Source organism: Schistocerca cancellata, chromosome 8 (assembly GCF_023864275.1).
Source record: "Schistocerca cancellata isolate TAMUIC-IGC-003103 chromosome 8, iqSchCanc2.1, whole genome shotgun sequence".
NCBI lineage: Eukaryota > Metazoa > Arthropoda > Insecta > Orthoptera > Acrididae > Schistocerca > Schistocerca cancellata.
In genome coordinates, this window is record NC_064633.1 from 461,625,930 (window position 1) to 461,646,039 (window position 20,110).

At 39.2% G+C, this 20,110-nt stretch overlaps 1 protein-coding gene across 1 annotated transcript in view; it reads right to left on the reverse strand.

Moving 5' to 3' along the window:
• The window catches only part of LOC126095131 (single-stranded DNA-binding protein, mitochondrial), a 31,706-nt gene extending 24,542 nt beyond the window's left edge, over positions 1-7,164 (reverse strand). Inside the window, exons 1-2 of the mRNA XM_049909841.1 lie at positions 7,010-7,164; positions 6,838-6,931 (exon numbers count right to left, since the gene is read on the reverse strand). Of these exons, the coding sequence (XP_049765798.1) occupies positions 6,838-6,931; positions 7,010-7,024 (109 nt within the window). The 5' untranslated portion in view covers positions 7,025-7,164. The remainder of the gene's footprint in view (positions 1-6,837; positions 6,932-7,009) is intronic.
• Positions 7,165-20,110: the final 12,946 nt, after the last annotated feature.

Sequence of the window (20,110 nt, forward strand, 5' to 3'; positions counted from 1 at the left end):
ATTTTTCATGTGTGTTCATGCATATAATGTGTGATGCCACTGTCTACACTTAATCCCAACAATCAAAAATACATTGGACAGTAGCGGTAAAGTGACCTCACAGAAATTGATATTGACCCATAGCCAACTACACAGCTTACAGACAGGCAGAAAACCAATATACATAACTTCATACACAAGAACCCAACAGGAAGGAATTTGAAACTTAAAAGGACATTGACACAAGGATGAAAACATGTGCAAAGTGAAACACTGATGAAGTTTAGAGAAGACAGGAAGAACAAGAAAGCCAGGTTCCATGTGCTTCTTAGAGGGCAAAACGCATATAAAGCGGAATCTGCCACGTTGACGACATCATGGGTAAAAACTGACGTGTGGTACTGTAGTCTTTGGTTGGGTGGTCATTGGGATTCAAATGCATTACACTAGACTCTTGCTAATTCGGCCAATCCTGGTACATATGGGTGCTGGATTATTGAGAGTCTGAAATCTATTTTCTTCATTTCTTTGTTTTTTATTTATTCTGAAAACATAGGGGATATAGTGCTGTACGGTACTTTATTAAACCAAAGGATACAATTTTAAAACATAGAGAATATACTTTATTACATCCAAAAATACATTGATTTCAAAGCAAAACTTAGTCCTTGACTGTATACTGTACATAATTATACAGTCTTATTACTAACTATAACACATGTCCCTAATTTCTAACTGTCACAATGATGACATGCGATGGTGGCATGCTTTATCACGCAACCGCTTTACAACCATTACATCAGTACTCCATGTATCTGGTTGTTGCGCAAAGTATTCCAGGAAGACCTCGGCAGCCTCAGCACCAGCAAAGCGAGAAATCATCTTGCTCTCTCCTCCTGCATCCTCTTCTTTATCACGTTCATTATTACTTTCTTGCACGCTTTTGAAAATTTCTTCATCTGTTAAAGTTTGGTCTGTATTACAGTTTTCCTCATTCAGCCACTTAGTAACATCATCCTCAATTTCTTCTCCTCCTGGAAGGTTGTGGAACATGTCAGTGTACAAAGCAATTGATAATTCCGATTTGACTGGCTCAACGCTGTCACTCACTACTGGATTCACTTGGCATTAATGGATGGCCACAATTTTCTCCTGCTCCTCATTATGGTAGCTTTCTCCACTTTATCCCATGCTTTGGCTGCTTGGAAAACAACATCACATATGTTAACTGCTTTCCACACCTTCAGCATAGTCTCAATAGAGTTGTTTTCACTTTTGTTCAGCAAGGAGATGAGAAGTGAGTGTCAATAATGACATTTAATTGATTCTAAAATTCCCTGTTCCATGGGCTGAATTAGGGCTGTTACACTGGCTGGGAGAAAGAGTGCTTGTAAACCATCGGACTTTAGAGAAACATCTGAAGGATGACTGGGAGCATTGACAATTATAAGGGTAGCTTTCAGGGGAACCTTTTTCTTCTTTAGCTCTTTTCTCACTGCTGGTACAATCGTTTCATGGAACCACCGAGAGAATATTTGTCTGTCCATCCACGCTTTCTTCGGAGCGTAATACTGCACTGGTAGAGTGCAGTCAGTGTGCTGAAAACAACATGGACGTTAGGATTTTCCAACCATCATAAGCGGTAGTTTATAACTCCCATTTGCATTACAACATACCATTAATGTTACGCACTGTTTCTGTTGCTTGTAACCATGAGCTTCCTTCTCGTTCTTGGCAGCTAATGTTTTTGAAGTAAGCATCTAGTAAGAGTCCTGTTTGATCAGCATTATACAAGGCATAAGCAGTTAAATCTTCTTCCTCTGTTATCTTCCATATCTTGCTAACAAACTCATCAGTTTCCTTATTGTTAGCTGAGCGAGTTTCTCCGGTGACTGTCAGCTGCCACATGCCATGTTGTTTTTTCCAGTTTGATAGCCAACCTACACTCGCTGCAAACAAGTTACTACCGCCAAGTTGTTTGTTAAATGCAGCTGCTTTTTCCTTTATAATTGGGCCACTGACTGGAATTCCTTTAGTGTGTTGTTGTGTGAACCATCTATAAACAGCTAGGTCCAGTTCTTCATTCTCACTCTTTCACTCCTAACTCACCATACATTTGTGTTGAGTACTGTCGAATAACATCATCTTTCTTTTTGATGTCATAAGCTGCTTGACGTCTAGCTCAATGTGTTTCCTTTTAGAAGACATTATTCCGAACTGTAAAGAATGCTACAATTTCAAATGCAGTATACAAAGCATTGTTTACGTAAGCGTTGTTGCGCACAATAGTTCATTGTGCACTTATTTTTTAATGTGTGTCAGATTACTAAGAGGCCGGACTACTGAGGGCCGGATTAGCGAGAGTCTAGTGTAGTTGCATTTTCAACAGTTAACAGATTCAGTTGTCCGCATACTTAAGAATGATTACCTGTACCATGGGCATCTTAAATGGAAGTTTCTCATACTTTATGTACAGTTTTTCCACTGCATGTTTGCCTTTTTGTAGGTGCGCTGGAGAAATACAGTTTAGGATGCAGCCTCTAAGAAATCTGTTGGCATGGAGAGATGAAGAACTGCTTTATATGGTGCAATTTTGTAAGTAAACTTGCCTGCCTCTCTGTCAAGGTGGCTTTTCAACAGTTTATGCAAACGACATTAACAGAAAGAGGGTGTTTGAGAAGATTTCGCGATTGCAGCTGGTTGTCATAAGCTTCACTCCACAATATTTCAACTGGACACCTTCAGACGAGCCATCAAAGACTGACAAAGATGTTCTCCATTCTGCCTTATATAGTGTGCTGATAGTATTGCCATGCATGCATCAGTCATGATGGCAGAAGGACCACACCGCCTGGCGGCAGCGCCCTCATAAGTGGAACTAGAAGGATCAGCTGTCTTTGGTGTTGCCACTCACAGCAGTCATCCAAATATTCTGGAGTCTTAGTCTGGAGCAAGTCTTTGGAGAAGACAGGATTCCACACATTATCCAACTGGTAGCCACAGTCACGATTCATTAGATTTTCCGCGATTCATATTTCAACGAATCCTTTTATAACTGAGTTCCAAAAAGCTGTTACTGTGGCCAAAACTTATGTTTTGTCATACTCCATTGAATGTTCATTGGAGATACAATGTTCCGCTATTGCAGACTTGCTGGGTTGCAGAAGACGAGTGCAAACGTTTACATTCGGTGTGACATTCTTCCACTGTGCGTGTTGTTTGTCCTACATTGGGCATACCACACTAGTAAGGTATTTTGTAAATTCCTACCTTCCACAATAACAAGGTATATCCACTTATCCCTGCAGGTCCGAAATCTTAGATTGGTGGATGAAAATTACTTTCACTTGAAAATTACTACAGATCCTTGCTATTTTGAAGGAAATATTTCCAACAAAGGAAAGAAAAGCTAGGGACTTCGCTGGTGTGAGGACTGTATTCTCTGAATGTCTCTCTCCTTAGCGTATGAGGTTTGTTTCAGCACCTAAACTATTTTTACTCCTTTACAAAATAATGTGACACAAACTTTCTGGCATATTACAACTGCGTACTGGACCGGGACTTGAACCCATGATCTTCATTTCCCAGGTAAGTGCTCTACAGCTGAGCTACTCAAGCATGACTCACGACCTGTCCTCACAGCTTTATTTACCTCATCTACTACCTTCCAAATTTCACTGAGGTCCCCCTCGAAACTTGCAGGACTAGCACTCCTGTAAGAAAGAATATTGTGGAGACATGGCGAATCCCCAGCCTAAGAGACATTTTCCGTATGAATTTTTCATGCTGTGGTGGAGTGTACACTGATGTGAAACTTTCTGGCAGATTAAAACTATAAGTCGGACCCGGACTCAAACATGTGATCTTTGCCTTATGGGGATAAGTGCTCTTCCGGCTAAGCTACGCAAGCATGACTCACAATTAACCCTCGCAGCCTTACTTCCATCAGCACTTCATCTCTCTTCTTCCAGGAGTGCCAGTCCTCCAAGTTTTACAGGAGACCTTCAGTGAAGTTTGGGAGGTAGAAGATAAGGGACTGGCGGAAGCAGAGCTGTGAGGACAGGTAATGAATCGTGCCTTGATAGCTCAGTCAGTAGAGCACTTGCCCACTAAAAGCTAAGTGCCAGGTTTGAGCCTTGACCCAGTGCACAGTTTTAATCTGCCGGGAAGTTTCATGTAAGCTCACACACTGCTGCAGAGTGAAATATTTGTTCTGAAAATGTGACACTTTCACACAAAATGAGGTGTTTGGTAGAACATTTCATGCAAACTTTTGGAGAACATTCCTCCCATCAGTGGACAAACCCTTCTGAAACTCTCAGTTCCAGAAAACAATATCTTTGTCTGGAAAACTTACACCATGTTTTACAACACTGTCATAATCTGACATCAGTATAAGTGTTTCATTTGAAAACAAGATAATTTATTGGAAAGCAGCACATGGTGCTTGGTACTGCTTCAGTTGAAAAGAATGCATAGTACACTGCAGAATGAAGAGTCTATTCTCATTTTTACTTCCCAACACTATGCCATTTATGAAACAACAGAAATTCACCCAGAAGATCTCATTAGTAGATATAAATCATTTAGGAGTAAAGAAGACCACTACTGGCACACGTCTGTGCCCCTATATTGTGACCAAAATCAGACAACACTTGGAAAGACTCAAGAACCCATGGAGACTGGCCACAGCATCGACAGTCAGCTGCCAGAGAGTAACAGGTGGACAGCAAGAGAGAAAGACAGACAATGGAGGTGGCACAGCAGAATGACAAGTCCAGTGAGCAAACCAAGATTAAACACCAAGACAATAATGCGTAGTGAAAGCAATACTGTAGCACAGAGAAATCAGAGTTGACTGTCAAGTTGCTGCTATGCTGGCTTCAAAGGGAAACTGCGAGCATCAATAGGCTGTCACATCATGTGTGTCTCTGTGGCGGATGCTTATGGTGGAAACAGCAGCGCCTGCAGATGCTCCCTAGCAGCTGTCATTGATTCTAAATCATCAAGTGACCTTCAAATATGCCGAGCCAGGATACCAGATCCCCTGAAAGGCGCTTGTAGAGCTTGAAACGCCTCAGCTGATGCTGGGGAGGGTGAACAGGTGGCACAGGGTGAGGTCCAGCATAGATGCCCACCCACAGGGAGGAAAATACTGGGGGACCTACCCACATGCTGCGAGACTGGCTGACTGGCCCAGAGTGTCAACAGTGAGCCACCAGAGAGCAACAGGTGGACAACAAAAGAGACAGACAGAAAACGAACATGGCACGACAGAATAACAAGTCCAGTGGGCACATCCAGGTTGAATATTAAGACATAGTGAATTCGGAACAAAGATGTGTAGCGAGATCAGTATTGTAGTGCAGAGAAATCATAACTGACTGCTGAGCTGCTGCTCTGCCGGCTTTAAAGGGAAGACGCAAGCATCGATAGGTCGGCACAGTGGCCACGTTTCTGCAGTGGTAATAGCAGTGCCAGCAGCCACAGCTGTGCCAGCTAGTGCCTGTCATTGATTTCCACACCTATCAGCAAGCCTTCAAACACAATGGGCCGGGATACCAGCCCCATGTGTGGTGCTGGATGGATGCCCATCATCAGAATTGCAGTTCGGCAGGTGGCTTGGGATAGGGTATGGTTTAGATATTTTGGTTTCCACTTCTGTGAATCCTGTATTCCATTACTTTCAGCCACTAGACTCCAACAGGATAAATGAATTTGAAATTTGCCTTATCCCAATAAAATGGAACAACCACATATACCAAATTTATTTTGGTTTTTGACTGCAGCCGTGCAAAGTAGGTGGACTTACATTCATATGTATCCAAGTTCTGGTTTTTATCCCCAGAGGAGGCTCTAGACACTACTGCTAACCCAGGGGCTGCAGTTTCCACACATCCAAACACATGTGACTGCAGATCACATACAATATAACAAAACCTATCAGTGTGGTAACAGCCAATATTTTCCTTTCAGAAGCATGTATCTGAAAGTTGCAATCTGGTAAAAGTTAATGTGGCAGAAGAGTGTGCGACAATATGAAACTTCCTGACAGATTAAAGCTGTGTGGTGGACTGGGATTTGAACCCGGACCTTAGTCCTTTGTGGGTAAGTGCTCCATCAGCTGAGCTACTGCTCGTACGGTCTTTCATGGGTAATCAGTGCACTCTTGTCAATCTGAAGGAAACCTGAATTGTAGTGTCCCCTTTACACTTTCCATATCTTCTACACACAAATAAATTTCACAATGCGATGGGATAGTGATAATTCTCTTTTGTTGGTTTTGTGATGTGGACTCTGGTTCCAACAAGAACAAGGCCAGGCAATTTTCTTATAGATTTCAATAATTTTCAACAAGACCTTTCAATAACGCCACACACCTGTTCCCTGCAAAGCTGTAGATTAAATTTATACATACTGCAATGTGCTGTGATTGTCTACCATGGTGTAGTGTTTATGACTGCTGGCCAGCGACGTTTCAGTCACCAGTCTGATTCACATCTACGACAATTATTTATCATTTAACATTTGTGATTCTGAGACTTACGTATTTATGGAATATTGTACTTTCTAGAACACACTATGTACGTATAAACAGGACAACTTTGGCTGAGAGAGGCAGTTCAACTTCATGTGTACTTGCCTCTGCATTCCATAATTGTTCTTTCAGTGTGAATTGTTATTGTCGATGACCCTCCTCTCCTAATTGGTACCAGATCGTTGATTGTAAATGACATAGTTAGAAATACCTGTGAAGAATGCGTAGGCCTACAAGTTCTTGCTGTGGATGAAATACGCTAACTGCTCGACCACGTACGGTAGATGAAACAAATGAGGCACAGTAGTTCTTATACTCACTTTTCTCGATGTTCAATGTTTCAAGTTTCTCGGCAAATTGTCTGTTACATCGCAAAACCGAGGAGTACAATTGCTGTCTCAGGAACCCTGAAAACTGCCATGCGAGCGCATAATTCGTCAGACAACTGCTAAAATACAAGAGCGCTGTAGATTGTGATGGTGTAAAACTTACGTTTCTGCAAAACATGATGAAGTTGCTTACACCAAATAATAATAAACTATTATTCTCGTCTCCTACTCTCCCTCCTAATATTTTCAAACATACTCACGACCCAAAGTTAACATTTGGAAAGTGCTTTCAGTTCAAGATTTTTTTTTTTTTGATCGAACAAGTATAATCGACATGGCCGAATTTAAGAATAGTATTTAAAATGGGAGGACACAATGCTATCAATCAGTCCTTGTTTAGTATTTTAAAAAGATACCCTGTACGATATTTCAACCAGCCAGAAGTTGATGCGAACTGTAGAAAACTGTCTCAACGGCATCTGAAGACGTCTGGCAAGCGCGTAGGTACTACCGGCTGCAATCCCAAACCACACGCCACGAGCTCTTTCACCATTCAATTTGCTAGGTATCGAGCGTTCATTTGCGAATGATATGTTGATATTCCATAAAAAGAAGCTTTCCCTCTTGTGGGGTTCCTGCATGTACAGCTTACTCGGCCATGTCGTCTACTTTCTAATTTCCATTAAATCACCAATGAGCTTTAATCAACATAAATGTAAATCGCTTTTGTATTCTTAACCATTCATAATAAATAGGTCGAATTTTCAGTAGATGTTGTCAATGTTATTCGAAAATTTAATCCTTGCTAGAGCTTGTAACAGACCCTTTTGTAGTCTGACAGGATTACAAAGGATGAGTATTTCATACTCATGCTGCTCTATATCGCTCTTAAGACTGCGTTAGTTTCAGTCATGTCATTCGACGTGTTTGTGGGTAAGTGAAATTCTTGTTGTATGTGAAAGTGAAGATTAAAAATGGCATATCCTATTTTATTTTCGTCGTCAGTCTTTAAGTCGTCTGTATACATGTAAATTACATTGTTTTTATGTTCTTTCACTTTTGTTTCTCACGTTTTGTTAAAATCTAAAAAGGCAACCTTTCCATATGTTGTGTGGAATGGGATGTAATCCCTGAGAATGAAGTAGTCACATGAGAAAACAAGCTACTGTGTGTGTGTGTGTGTGTGTGTGTGTGTTAGCAATTTCGCTGTTCATACCTGCAAGTTCATTGTATGCTAAAATGAAATGATTGGTTGGTTTGCCCCAATTATTTGGAGGCTTATGGCAATATCAGAGTATTTGACGTATTGAGCGGCTTCTACAGTATAGTTCCTCCACTAGGAACCGCTCCTTTAGAATTTTATTCCTTATTTGAAGGTCTGCCTCACGTTCTCCAATGAATAGTGCAGTGGCTGGAATACTTTCCACTGCTCCCAATTAAGTGTGTATGCATCGGAATCGGAACTTCACTACTTTCTCAATTAGCTACTGGTTAAATATTTGTACAATACACATATGTAATACAGTCTGGATCGAATGAGAGAACGATACAGAAGTAGCAACGTAGATAGCTGCCCCCCCCCCCCCTCCACAAATCATGTAGTTGTGAGAAATGTGATAATATTAAGAATCTGCTCACTAACTTTAAATCTGATGCTGATATGAACCGCCCAGATTGTTTATAGTCCTATACCATCAATTGGTTACCAACTGAATACGTGTCTTCACACATATGACATTACATGCATGTACACACAATATTTTAGATAATACTTTGGTATGTCACCATTCTAAAAAACTATTACTACTGAGGATTTCACTGGTGTCATCATCATATCACTGCCGAAAAGCCTCTGCTTGTCTGTATATTATAGTAGATCTTCAAGATATCCTAGAGGGGGCAGCTGTTCATTTACGATTGATCAAGCCAGTGGACACGGACGAGACTAACATAGACATGTTGTCCATCCAAATTGTAGTTCTCTGAAATCCAACTTGAGAGTAAGCTGGTAGGCATGAGGATTCTAGCCAATATTCCAAGAACCGTCTAATCAATTTTTTTCCAGGTTTTACTGATGCAAGATTATAATGCCATTGGTCTGTGGGCTGTAACTAAAGATGGATATTTTCCCTTTTTGTTACTAGGAACTTTAATCTGTGCCTTAGACCTGTTCTTGTCGCATATATATCTGGTTTATATTTGGAGAGGCTGTTCTAAGCTTTCCAAGGCGTTTTATATCACTTAATAAGGGATTTGATGCAATTCTGGCCTGAAATTGGACAGTCTTCGATGACTGATATCAACTGGCCTGTGTTAAATGATGCAGTTAAAATGTGTTGGATTGTCTGTACTATCCTTTGCGTGAAGAGAGCACCCCCTTGCTGAAGCAACAAGGTCGCTGAATTCTTCTATCCATTCGCATGATTGTAAGAGACTGGATGTAGGGGCGATATTTCTGAATCTGTTGATGTTGAACGATATCTCCAATAGTGGTCTTGGATAGGATGTTGTAATATTTAAGCCAGCTGTTCCCCTTGGTTCTCTTAAGTATCTACTTAGTTCTAGCTGCAATTTGTTTATAAATCAAGAAAGTTGTTCATTTTAAGCTGCTTACGGTGCCACATTTTCTTGTAGTGATTTGTTGCATTCTTCATTCTACCATGGATTACCAAGTCTTCTTGGTTTTAGTATTAGGAAACATCCAACATAAGCGACAGAAGTGACCAACAGCACACAACAGCTTCAGATGACAAATCATAGTCACAGGTAGAGTTACAGAAGTTTCCAAGGAGAGCCATGTCAGGGGGGCTGCCTGTTCTCCATGGAAACTTGCAGCGTTTGAATTCAAACGTGTTTGAATCTTGTTCTGCAGCATGGGTGATATTGAGCGGGACAACTATAAGTCTTCTTTGCAAAGCGCTGGAGCTAATGCACCAGCTACTATGAAATATTTACCATCCGATTTTAAGAAAACTATTTTATATCTTTGCTTGATAAACGACTAAATTTACTTTCGTTATTTATCATAGTTATTGTGCAACATGAATCTAAGTAAATGACTACACGAAGTTTTTGAGAGCTTGTACAGTTAAAAACTCACTGTGTAGACTTTCCTTACAGTTCATTTTAGGTCATACGTATCTGCATGTGAAATGTAGCCGAGTTATGGCAATTGTATTTAAAGTTGAGAACAGAATGATATCTCTCTTACTTCTCGCGATTTTGCAGTGTATATGTAGTGGATGGGTCGGGCATAGAGCACATAATTGCACCCCTGTGCATCATGAATGATATGGTAGTAAAAATCATCATATTTCATAATCGGTTCAAGATACCGAAACGAGTTTTCTTGCAAATGACAGCACGCGAAGACGACATATTTTATAGTGTGATTATCACTCAAAACGTTTTAGTCAAATGTTTGGAAGTCTGGTTCTGAAATAAATATTTAGTAAATTGAAAGTGATCAGGGTAACTAAGGAAAACTCCAGGGAAAATTGAAACATTTCAGGAACAGCTGCTGCAAGCTATGTAAATGATGTTTCAAAAAGTTCATCTCTTCAAGCTCTAGCTATTTTGAGCATAAAATTACATTGGTATGATATTTAACTGTCAAAAATGCTTTCTTCGAATTAAGCGTTAAATTTAGGACATTTCGGGAACAGATGATGCTATGAAGACAAATGAAGTGTCAATAAGATTATGCTTTTTGAATATAACTCGAAAATAAAAAAAATTGATCCAAAATTTGTGAAATGATTTCTCTAACAGAAATAAAAAACATTAGAGAAACATTTGACATGCCTTTGAATGACTCAGAATCACTTCTAGCAAATGAGGTGCAAAAATATATCTCTAAAATACTCATAATTTTAGAAAAAACTTTTCACAAACGTCTAACCTTTTTTTAAAAATTTGTATTTATGTTTTTATGCTTACTATCTTCATTAATTGGAGACTTGTGATGAATTACATTATCAATAGTGAGTTATCAGTAAAATTTCATAGTTGTTTAATGTGATTTGTTAGGAATTTAGTGTGAGTGATTACTGGGAATGGTGTGTATACACTTAAAGATCAAGAACTTAGGCAAGACATACTTTGAGATCCAATGTAAGGAATACAGATAGAACTTAATACACAGAACATGTGACAGATTGTAGTTGAGTTAGTTAAAATATAAAATCATTAATAAAAAACTTTGCTATAGCTGTAAAAATCCTTTATTTTTAAATAGAATAACTTTCCCTTTTTAGAAATAAATAGTTTTTACAACTGTAGCAGCTCCTTCCTCTGTAGAAATAAATAATTTATACAACTGCAGCGGATTTTATCATTGATGATGAATATCAGCAGTTGTGGATGTCCCACCAAGAAAAATGTGTGTGAAGTATACAAAGTAGATGGGGACAAACCTGGACCCCACAACAATTCAGATTATAGGCGAAATACACTCCCATTACCATAAGAACATCTTGTGGCAATAACCAGCTATTTTTCCATATTTACATTAGTGCATGATTCTTACACTCCTATCAATTGTTGAAAGTTCTTGATCGCATACAAAACACTTGTCTTTGATTCATTGGTGAGGTAGTTGGATGTATCCCTGCTCACCTGCTTACATTTGAAGAATTTGTTTGGTAATCTTTATAGCTGATGACATAAATCATGAAATTTTCGATGGAGGTTCCTCCTTTTGTAAATTTCGTGCACAGCGCTCTTTTATCGCCCTAATTTCCCAAGTAAAACAAATTTTGCAGCCTTACTCCCGAGTTACAACATTCCACGAATTATGGGCGTTGTTTTATAGAAATACCTCATCAGCCCTGGTAACCATCTAGTAGCAAGAGTTTCTCACTCACATGCAGAACACCAGTTGTAGTTGGAAGGGTATCCAGATGTCGCACACTGTTACTCACTTCTGTGCCATGGCCACAATGGTCTTGTTCTACATCAACATCTACATGACTACTCTGTAATTCACATTTAAGTGTCTGACAGAGAATTCATTGAACCACATTTGGACCATTTCCGCACCATTCTACTCTCAAACAGGATCAGGTAAAAACAAATACCTAAATCTTTCTGTGCATGCCCTGATTTCTCTTATTTGTTACGTCGATCGTTTCTCCCTATGTAGAACGGCGTCAACAAAATATTTTCGCGTTCAGAAGAGGAAGTTAGTGATTGAAATTTTGAGAAAGGGTCTCGCCACAATGAAAAACGCCTTTGTTTTAATGGTTGTCACTCCCATCGCATGTCATGTCCTTGGCAATCTCTCCCCTATTTCGTGATAATAAAAAACGAGCTGCCTTTATTTGAACTTTTTCTGTGACCTCCATCAATCCTATCTGGTAAAAGTCCCATACCACATAGCAGCACTCCAGAAGAGAATGGACAAGTATAAGCAGTCTCTTTAGCAGATCTGTTGCGTATTTTATGTGTTCTACTAATAAAACCACTATCTCCATATTAGCCGAAAATTTGTGAAAACAAGACGAAACCTGGTAGCACAAGCACGCTTCAAAACCTGTTGCATTTACATGGGAGCGAATATCAATTGCAGAATTGGAAAACCGGCAACCAGAAGCGGATTTTCGGAATCGATTCTGAAGTGTTTGTATGACCACCCAGAAGCGGTATTGAGAAATAGGTTTACGAAATCCGGTTTTGGGAGCCCCATGTAAACGAGCTGTTTATCTGAGTGATCTTTTCAATTTATGCTGCTTATAACAGTAATCTCTAGATATTAAGGTGAATTGAAAAACAGTAGATTTCTGTGATTTATCAGATAAACGAAATTTAATGGATTCCTCTTAGTACTCATGTGGACGTTTGCACACTTTCCATTATTTGGAGTCAGCTGTTTGCAGCACACAGATGTTCTGTCTAAATCATTTTGTAGTTCATGTTGATCCTCTGATAACTTTACTAGTTGGCAAATGACATCAGCTCCTCGAAACAATCTTTAAGTTGCTGATAAAGCAATGTACATTAGCTTAAAGAGACACAATCCAAGATATATCAGATTAGCCAAATGCAGAGTAGCTGATAACATCATTGAAAAATCTAATAATAAATACGAGGCTGTATGGAGGGTAATTAAAACAGAATTATTTACAGGTAGGTTTTGTGCAAATGTCACTGCTGATGAATTTAACCTCTTTTTTTTTATCAATGCTGCATATCCTAATTCCTCACCTTCTCATAAGAAGGGTTCTAAACGTGCAATAAAACCTAATTCCCAATGGGCCAATATAATCCAGTTTTTACAAAATTTTGCTGTTACTGTGTCGATTTGTGATGAGAGAAAATAGGGAATGTGATGTAACTAAATCAGTAGCAAAATTAAGTGGCTCCACATGAGAAGATGTTGAAAGTCTCTTAAATTTTGTGATTAAAAAAATAATAGAATTGATATCATGGTCTTCTGTGCACACTTGTAAACTGGATGTTTGTTAGTGGTAATTTTGCAGAATGTCCAAAGAAGACAGTAGTCATTCCATTACACAAAAGTGTGATAAATCCTGCACTAAGACACTGACAAAAAATTGCAACACCAAAAAGTAACTGATGTAGAGTAATGAAATTTCGGAAATAAATTTGTCTAGATAACATACTGCAAGATCACTGGTTAATGTGAGCGTGAGATAAGCCATTGCGAATGTGAATTGCTGATAACGTTAGATTAGATTAGATTTACTTTCATTCCAATTGATCCATAGTGAGGAGGTCATCCAGGATGTAGAACATGTCAGAAAAACAACAATACATGACAAATATTTACTACTAACACAAATAAGCTAATGTACCATTCCACAGGTCCCAAGTGGAGTGATCGTCATATGAAAGAGTCATTTTACAAATATTAATGCACAGAATTTAAAATAAAAAGTTTTTTTTATTTATAAGGTAATAAACGTGTAACATAACTACTACAATACTTATTTACAATGAACACATAACTGCACTGAAACGGTGCAGAAGTTAGATTGTACTTACTTATACACACACACACACATGCATACACACACACACACACACACACACACACACACACACACACACACATTCATATTTACAATGAACACATTACTGCACTGAAATTATGCAGAAGTTATATTGTACTTAAATATATACACAAATCAGTTGGTTTTACTGAGAAATTCATCAATGGAGTAGAAGGAGTTGGCCACCAATAAATCCTTTAGACTTCCTTAAACTGAATTTCATTGGTTGTTAAGCTTTTTATGGCTGCTGGCAAGTTATTGAAAATGTGTGTTCCTGAATAATGCACACCTTTTTGTACAAGACTAAGTGACTTTAAATCCTTGTGAAGATTATTCTTATTTCTAGTATTGATTCCATGAATTGAGCTGTTGGTTTGAAAAAGTGATATATTTAAATGACAAATTTCATTCAGGAATAAATACATTGGGAAGCAGTAGTTAGTATCCCTAGTTCCCTAAACAGGCTTCTGCAGGATGTTCTTGAGTTCACACCACATTTAACTCTTACTGCACGTTTTTGTGCCCGGAAAACTTTAGCTTGGCTTGATGAATTACCCCAAAAAATAATCCAATATGACATTATGGAATGAAAGTAAGCATAGTATGCCAGCTTTTTCATTTTTATACCCCTATGTCTGACACAATTCGCATTGCAAATAGAGATTTGTTAAGTTGCTTCAGCAGTTCTGTGGTGTGCTCCTCCCAGTAGAATTTATTATGAAGCTGTAATCCCAAGAATTTAACACTGTCCACTTCTTCTATCTGCTTGTCATCGTATGTTAGGCATATACTCGTGGGACACACCTTACAAGTTCTGAACTGCATGTAGTATGTTTTTTCAAAGTTTAGTGACAATGAACTGGCTAGGAACCAGTGATTAATGTCCACAAATATTTCGTTAGCTGATATTTCTAAGACTACACTTGATTTGCTATTTATTGCAATGTTTGTATCATCAGAAAACAAAACGAACTTGGCATCTGGTAATGTTACTGATGAAAGGTTATTGATATACACAAGAAAAAGTAAGGGCCCCAAAATGGAACCTTGTGGGACCCCACGTGTAATTAGTTCCCAGTTGGATGATGTCTGATAGTTTGATACATGTCTCTTTCCTAATGACACCCTTTGTTTCCTGCCAGAGATATAAGATTTGAACCATTTTGCAGCATTTCTTGTTACACTATAATATTCAAATTTATTTAAAAGGATATTGTGGTTTACACAGCCAAATGCCTTTGACAGATCACAAAATATACCAGTTGCCTGCAATTTTTTGTCTAATGAATTAAGCACATTTTCACTGTAAGTGTAGATAGCCTTCTCAATATCAGAACCCTTTAGAAATCCAAACAGTGAATTTGTCAATATGTTGTTTGGGATAAGATGGTTATAAGGCCAATTGTACATTACTTTTTCTAAAATTTTTGAGAATGCTGGCAACAGTGAAATTGGACGGAAATTTGTTGCTATCAATTTATCTCCCTTCTTAAACAGTGGCTTAACGTCAGCATATTTCAACCATTCAGGAAATATTCCACTGATAAATGACTGGTTAGACAGATAGCTTAATATGTTACTTAGCTCAGAATCACATTCTTTAATTAACTTTGTTGATATTTCATCATACCCACTAGATGTTTTTGATTTTAAAGGTTTTATGATGGGCATTATTTCTGCTGGGGTAGTGAGGGTCAAATTCACATTATGGAAGTTACTTGAAATTTCTGGTCTGAGGTATTCCATAGCAGCGTCTACCGAACCTGACAACCCCATCTTTTCCGTAACAGTTATAAAATGTTTGTTAAAAATTTCTTGCAACACTATACACATCTGTCACTAATGTATCATTTACTCTTAACGCTATTTGTTTTGATGTCTGTATTACAGTCTTTAATATTTTGCAGTATTTCTTGTAATGTGCTATAGCATCAACATCGAAACTGTTTCAGATTGACAGATACAGTTTTCTTTTTGTTTTACAAAATTCCTTGAGTAATCCATGGCTTCTTTGTAGACTTTGCTCTAACCTTGGCAAGTTTTGGGGGAAAACAGTGTTCGAATAAGGTAAGCACTTTATTAGCAACAGTGTTATATTTTTCATTCACGCCATGAGCACTGTGAACATCGGTCCAGTGAATGTCTCCCAGGAGTGTCCTAAAATAATCAATTTTTGGCTTATTGATTACCCTCTTGAGCTCAGATTTAACAGATTTTATATCCTGTTCAGTATTAACATTTAACAGAAGGAACTGTATGTCATGGTCTGAAAGGCCATTGACTATTGGTTTTGTAATATAATTTTGTTCATTGGACTTTTCTATAAAGATATTACCAATGGCTGTTTGTGAGCAAGTGGCTACCCTAGTGGGGAACTTTACAGTGGGAATTAAGTTAAATGATAGTGTTACTAACTCGAATAAGTTCTTATTGGGAGAGTCTTTAAGGAAATCTACATTGAAATCACCAGCAACCACTATTTCTTTGTTTTTGGTTGTTAAATGGGGCAGTACAGCTTCAAGGTGGTTTACGAACAGATTAAAGTTACCTGCAGGTGCTCGATATACACTTAATATTATGAAGGATTTTTTGTGAAATAATACTTCTGTTGTACATGCTTCCATATGCTGGTCTAGGCAAAATTTATGAATGTCTGTATTCTTAAATCTATGACAGTTCCTGATGAATGTGGCAACTCCTTGTAACATTTAAAAGTTCTATACCAGTGGTCACATGATGTTCTGAGAGGCAGATTATCTCAGCTGGTTTGAAGACTCTAATTCATCTATGCAGATAGTTAATTCATTAATTTTATTTCTCAGTCCTCGAATATTTTGATGCAATAACGATAGCTGACATTTCACATTGACTGAGTTAAAATTGGGTAGAGTTAAAATATCTGCCGACTGTCGAAAATTCTTAACCAATAGATGGTATATTAGTAGCCAGTGCAACCTCCAGAATGTTGGACACAAGCATTCATATGTGTGCATTATGTTGTACAGGTGCAAAATGTCATTTTATGGGATGCTATTCTATAGCTATTGCACTTGGTTGGTCAACACACAGACAGTTAAAGCTGTTTGTGGATGAGCCTGGAGTTGTCGTCCGATGATGTCCCATATATGCTTGATTGGAGACAGCTCTGGTGATTTCGTGGGCAAAGGCTACATCCGAACACCCTGTAGAGCATGCTGAGTTACAACAGTGGTGTGTGGGAGAGCATTGTACTATGGGAAAGCACCTGCTGGAATGCCATTCAACAGTGGTAGCACAGAGCTTGAATCACCAGACTGACTTACAAATCTGCAGTCAGAGTGTGTGGTATAACAACGAGTGTGCTCCTGCTGCCATATGAAATCATACCCTAGAACTGAACTGCAGGTGTAGGTCCAGTGTGTCTAGCACACAGAAACTTAATCAACTGGGCTCCTTCTAAGCAACACACGCCATTACTGGAGCCAAGGCAGAACCAACTTCCATTAAAAAATATAATAGACCTCCACACTGCCCTCCAGTGAGCTCTCACTTTACGCCACAGAAGTCACAAATGGCAGAGGTTCGGAGTCACTGGAATGCACGCTACTGGGCGTCTGGCTTGGAGCTGCCCTTGAAGTAACCGACTTGTAACACTTCATTGTGTTACTGTGGCGCCAGCTGCTGTTAAAATTGCTGCTGCAGATGCAGTGTGATGCACCACAGTCATATGCTGAATATGATAGTCTTTCCTCTCAGTAGTGCCATGTGGCTGTTTGGAGCCTGTTCTTCTTGCGACTATACATTCTCGTGACCACCATTGCTAGCAGTCATGTACAGTGGCTACGTTCCTGGCAAGTCTTTCTGCAGCATTGCAGAAGGAACATCCAGTTTCTTGTAGCCCTATTACACGACCTCGTTCAAGCTCTGTGAGGTGTTGATAGTGGCGTCTTTGTCACCTTAAAGGCATTCTCAACTAACATCAAATCACCATGTGCATTCTCAAAGGTAACTAACACATAACAACTTTCGTTGATCTTCCACAACTCCTCCTTGGTATTGTGATTCTTTTTGATCAGTGTAGGTATCGTTCACCTTCTCTGGCACTTATTTTCTCAAAAATAAATGAATATTGCTTACAAAAGCAAATTTATAAGTATTTGTTAAAAAATATATTGACAAAGTCCAATATTGTTTTAGTTCCCAGTTATCAACAATTAAAACTGTTGAAAATATTGTTTCTAATGTGCAGTCCTCTTTTGAATCCTAATTATCTGCTAAAGCTACCCTACTGAACTTGAGAAAGGTATTTGATGCTTTAAAGCACACAATATTACTGGAGAAACTATAGTGTTATGGCATTAGGGACCTGGAATTGTTTCTCTTTAATTCCTATTTCAGTAACAGGAAACAAATTGTGACTTAAAATGGTCAAGAGTCACTGTTTCTGAATGATGTTAGAGTTGTTCCACAAGGATCGGTGCTTGGGCCACTACTGTTTACAATATTTATAAATGGCCTGCCCAGTAATACGCCATGCAAATCTGTGCTTTACGTAAATGATACAAATTTAATCAATCCTCAGAAGGACATAAATAAACTAGGGGGCAAAGTAAAGATTTCCTCAGATTTTTCAGTGCACTATTTCAAGCCAATAAGTGAACTATTAACTATGAAAATACTGTAAATATTTCTTTCAGTTTATCTAGTGTTGATGTTGAGTCCACTTCTACTAAACTCCTTGGAATATACCTAGATAAAAAATTTATTTCAGAGAGTCACATAGAATACATATACAGGGTGAGTCATCTAACGTTACCGCTGGATATATTTCGTAAACCACATCAAATACTGACGAACCGATTCCACAGACCGAACATGAGGAGAGGGGCTTGTGTAATTGTTTAATACAAACCATACAAAAATGCATGGAAGTATTTTTTTAACACAAACCTACGTTTTTTAAAATGGAAACACGTTAGTTTTGTTAGCACATCTGAACATATAAACAAATACGTAATCAGTGCCGTTTGTTGCATTGTAAAATGTTAATTACATCCGGAGATATTGTAACCTAAAGTCGACACTTGAAACCTCCGACGTTCAGTTGCGTGTTGTAATAATCACGGGCCACGGTCGGCGAACAGCATCTGCAGGGACATGTTTACGATGACGACCGTGTTTACGAGTGTGGCTGTAGTGCACTGTTGTGGTTTGGTCTAGCTGTCGCAGTGTCTGCATGTAGCGCTTGCTGCTATTGTTATTCTGCATTCGTCTCCGCACGCAGACCAACTGTAGTACACCGTGTTACCAGACATATGTGATAGTGTAGTGTTGTAGGAACTGTGACCATGGTGTATTCGAACTCTGAAAAGACGGAGATGATAATCATCTATGGCGAGTGTCGACGAAATGCAGCTGAAGCCTCCAGGGTGTATGCAGAACGGTACCCGGACAGAGAGCATCCAACGTGCCGCACATTGCAAAACATCTACCGCCAACTGTATGCAACAGATATGGTCGTAGCACACAAACGGGTCTGTAACAGGCCCGTCACAGGAGAAGCGGGTGCAGTTGGTGTGTTAGCTGCTGTTGCCATGAACCCACACATGAGTACACGTGACATTGCGAGAGCCGGTGGACTGAGTCAAAGTAGTGTCATGCGCATACTGCATCGTCACCCCTTTCACCCGTTTCATGTGTCGCTACATCAGCAATTACATGGTGATGACTTTAATCATCGAGTGCAATTCTGTCAATGGGCATTAACAGAGAATGCGTTTCAGTTCTACCTGTTTACCGATGAAGCAGGCTTCACAAACCATGGGGCAGTGAATCTACGGAACATGCATTACTGGTCCGTGGACAATCCTCGCTGGCTCAGACAGGTAGAGCGACAGCGACCGTGGACTGTAAATGTATGGTGCGGAATCATTGGCGACCACCTCATTGGTCCTCACTTCATTGCAGGGGCCCAAACAGCTGCAACATACATCGCGTTTCTACAGAAGGGTCTGCCAACGTTGCTCGAAAATGTCCCACTGGAAACGCGTCGACGTATGTGGTATCAGCGTGATGGTGCACCTGCACATTCTGCAATTAACACTAGGCTGACCCTTGACAGGATGTTCGACGGGCGTTTAAGAGACGTGGAGGACACATAAATTGGCCAGCCCGTTCTCCTGATCTTACACCTCTGGACTTCTTTCTGTGGGGTACGTTAAACGAGAATGTGTACCGTGATGTGCCTACAACCCCAGAGGATATGAAACAAC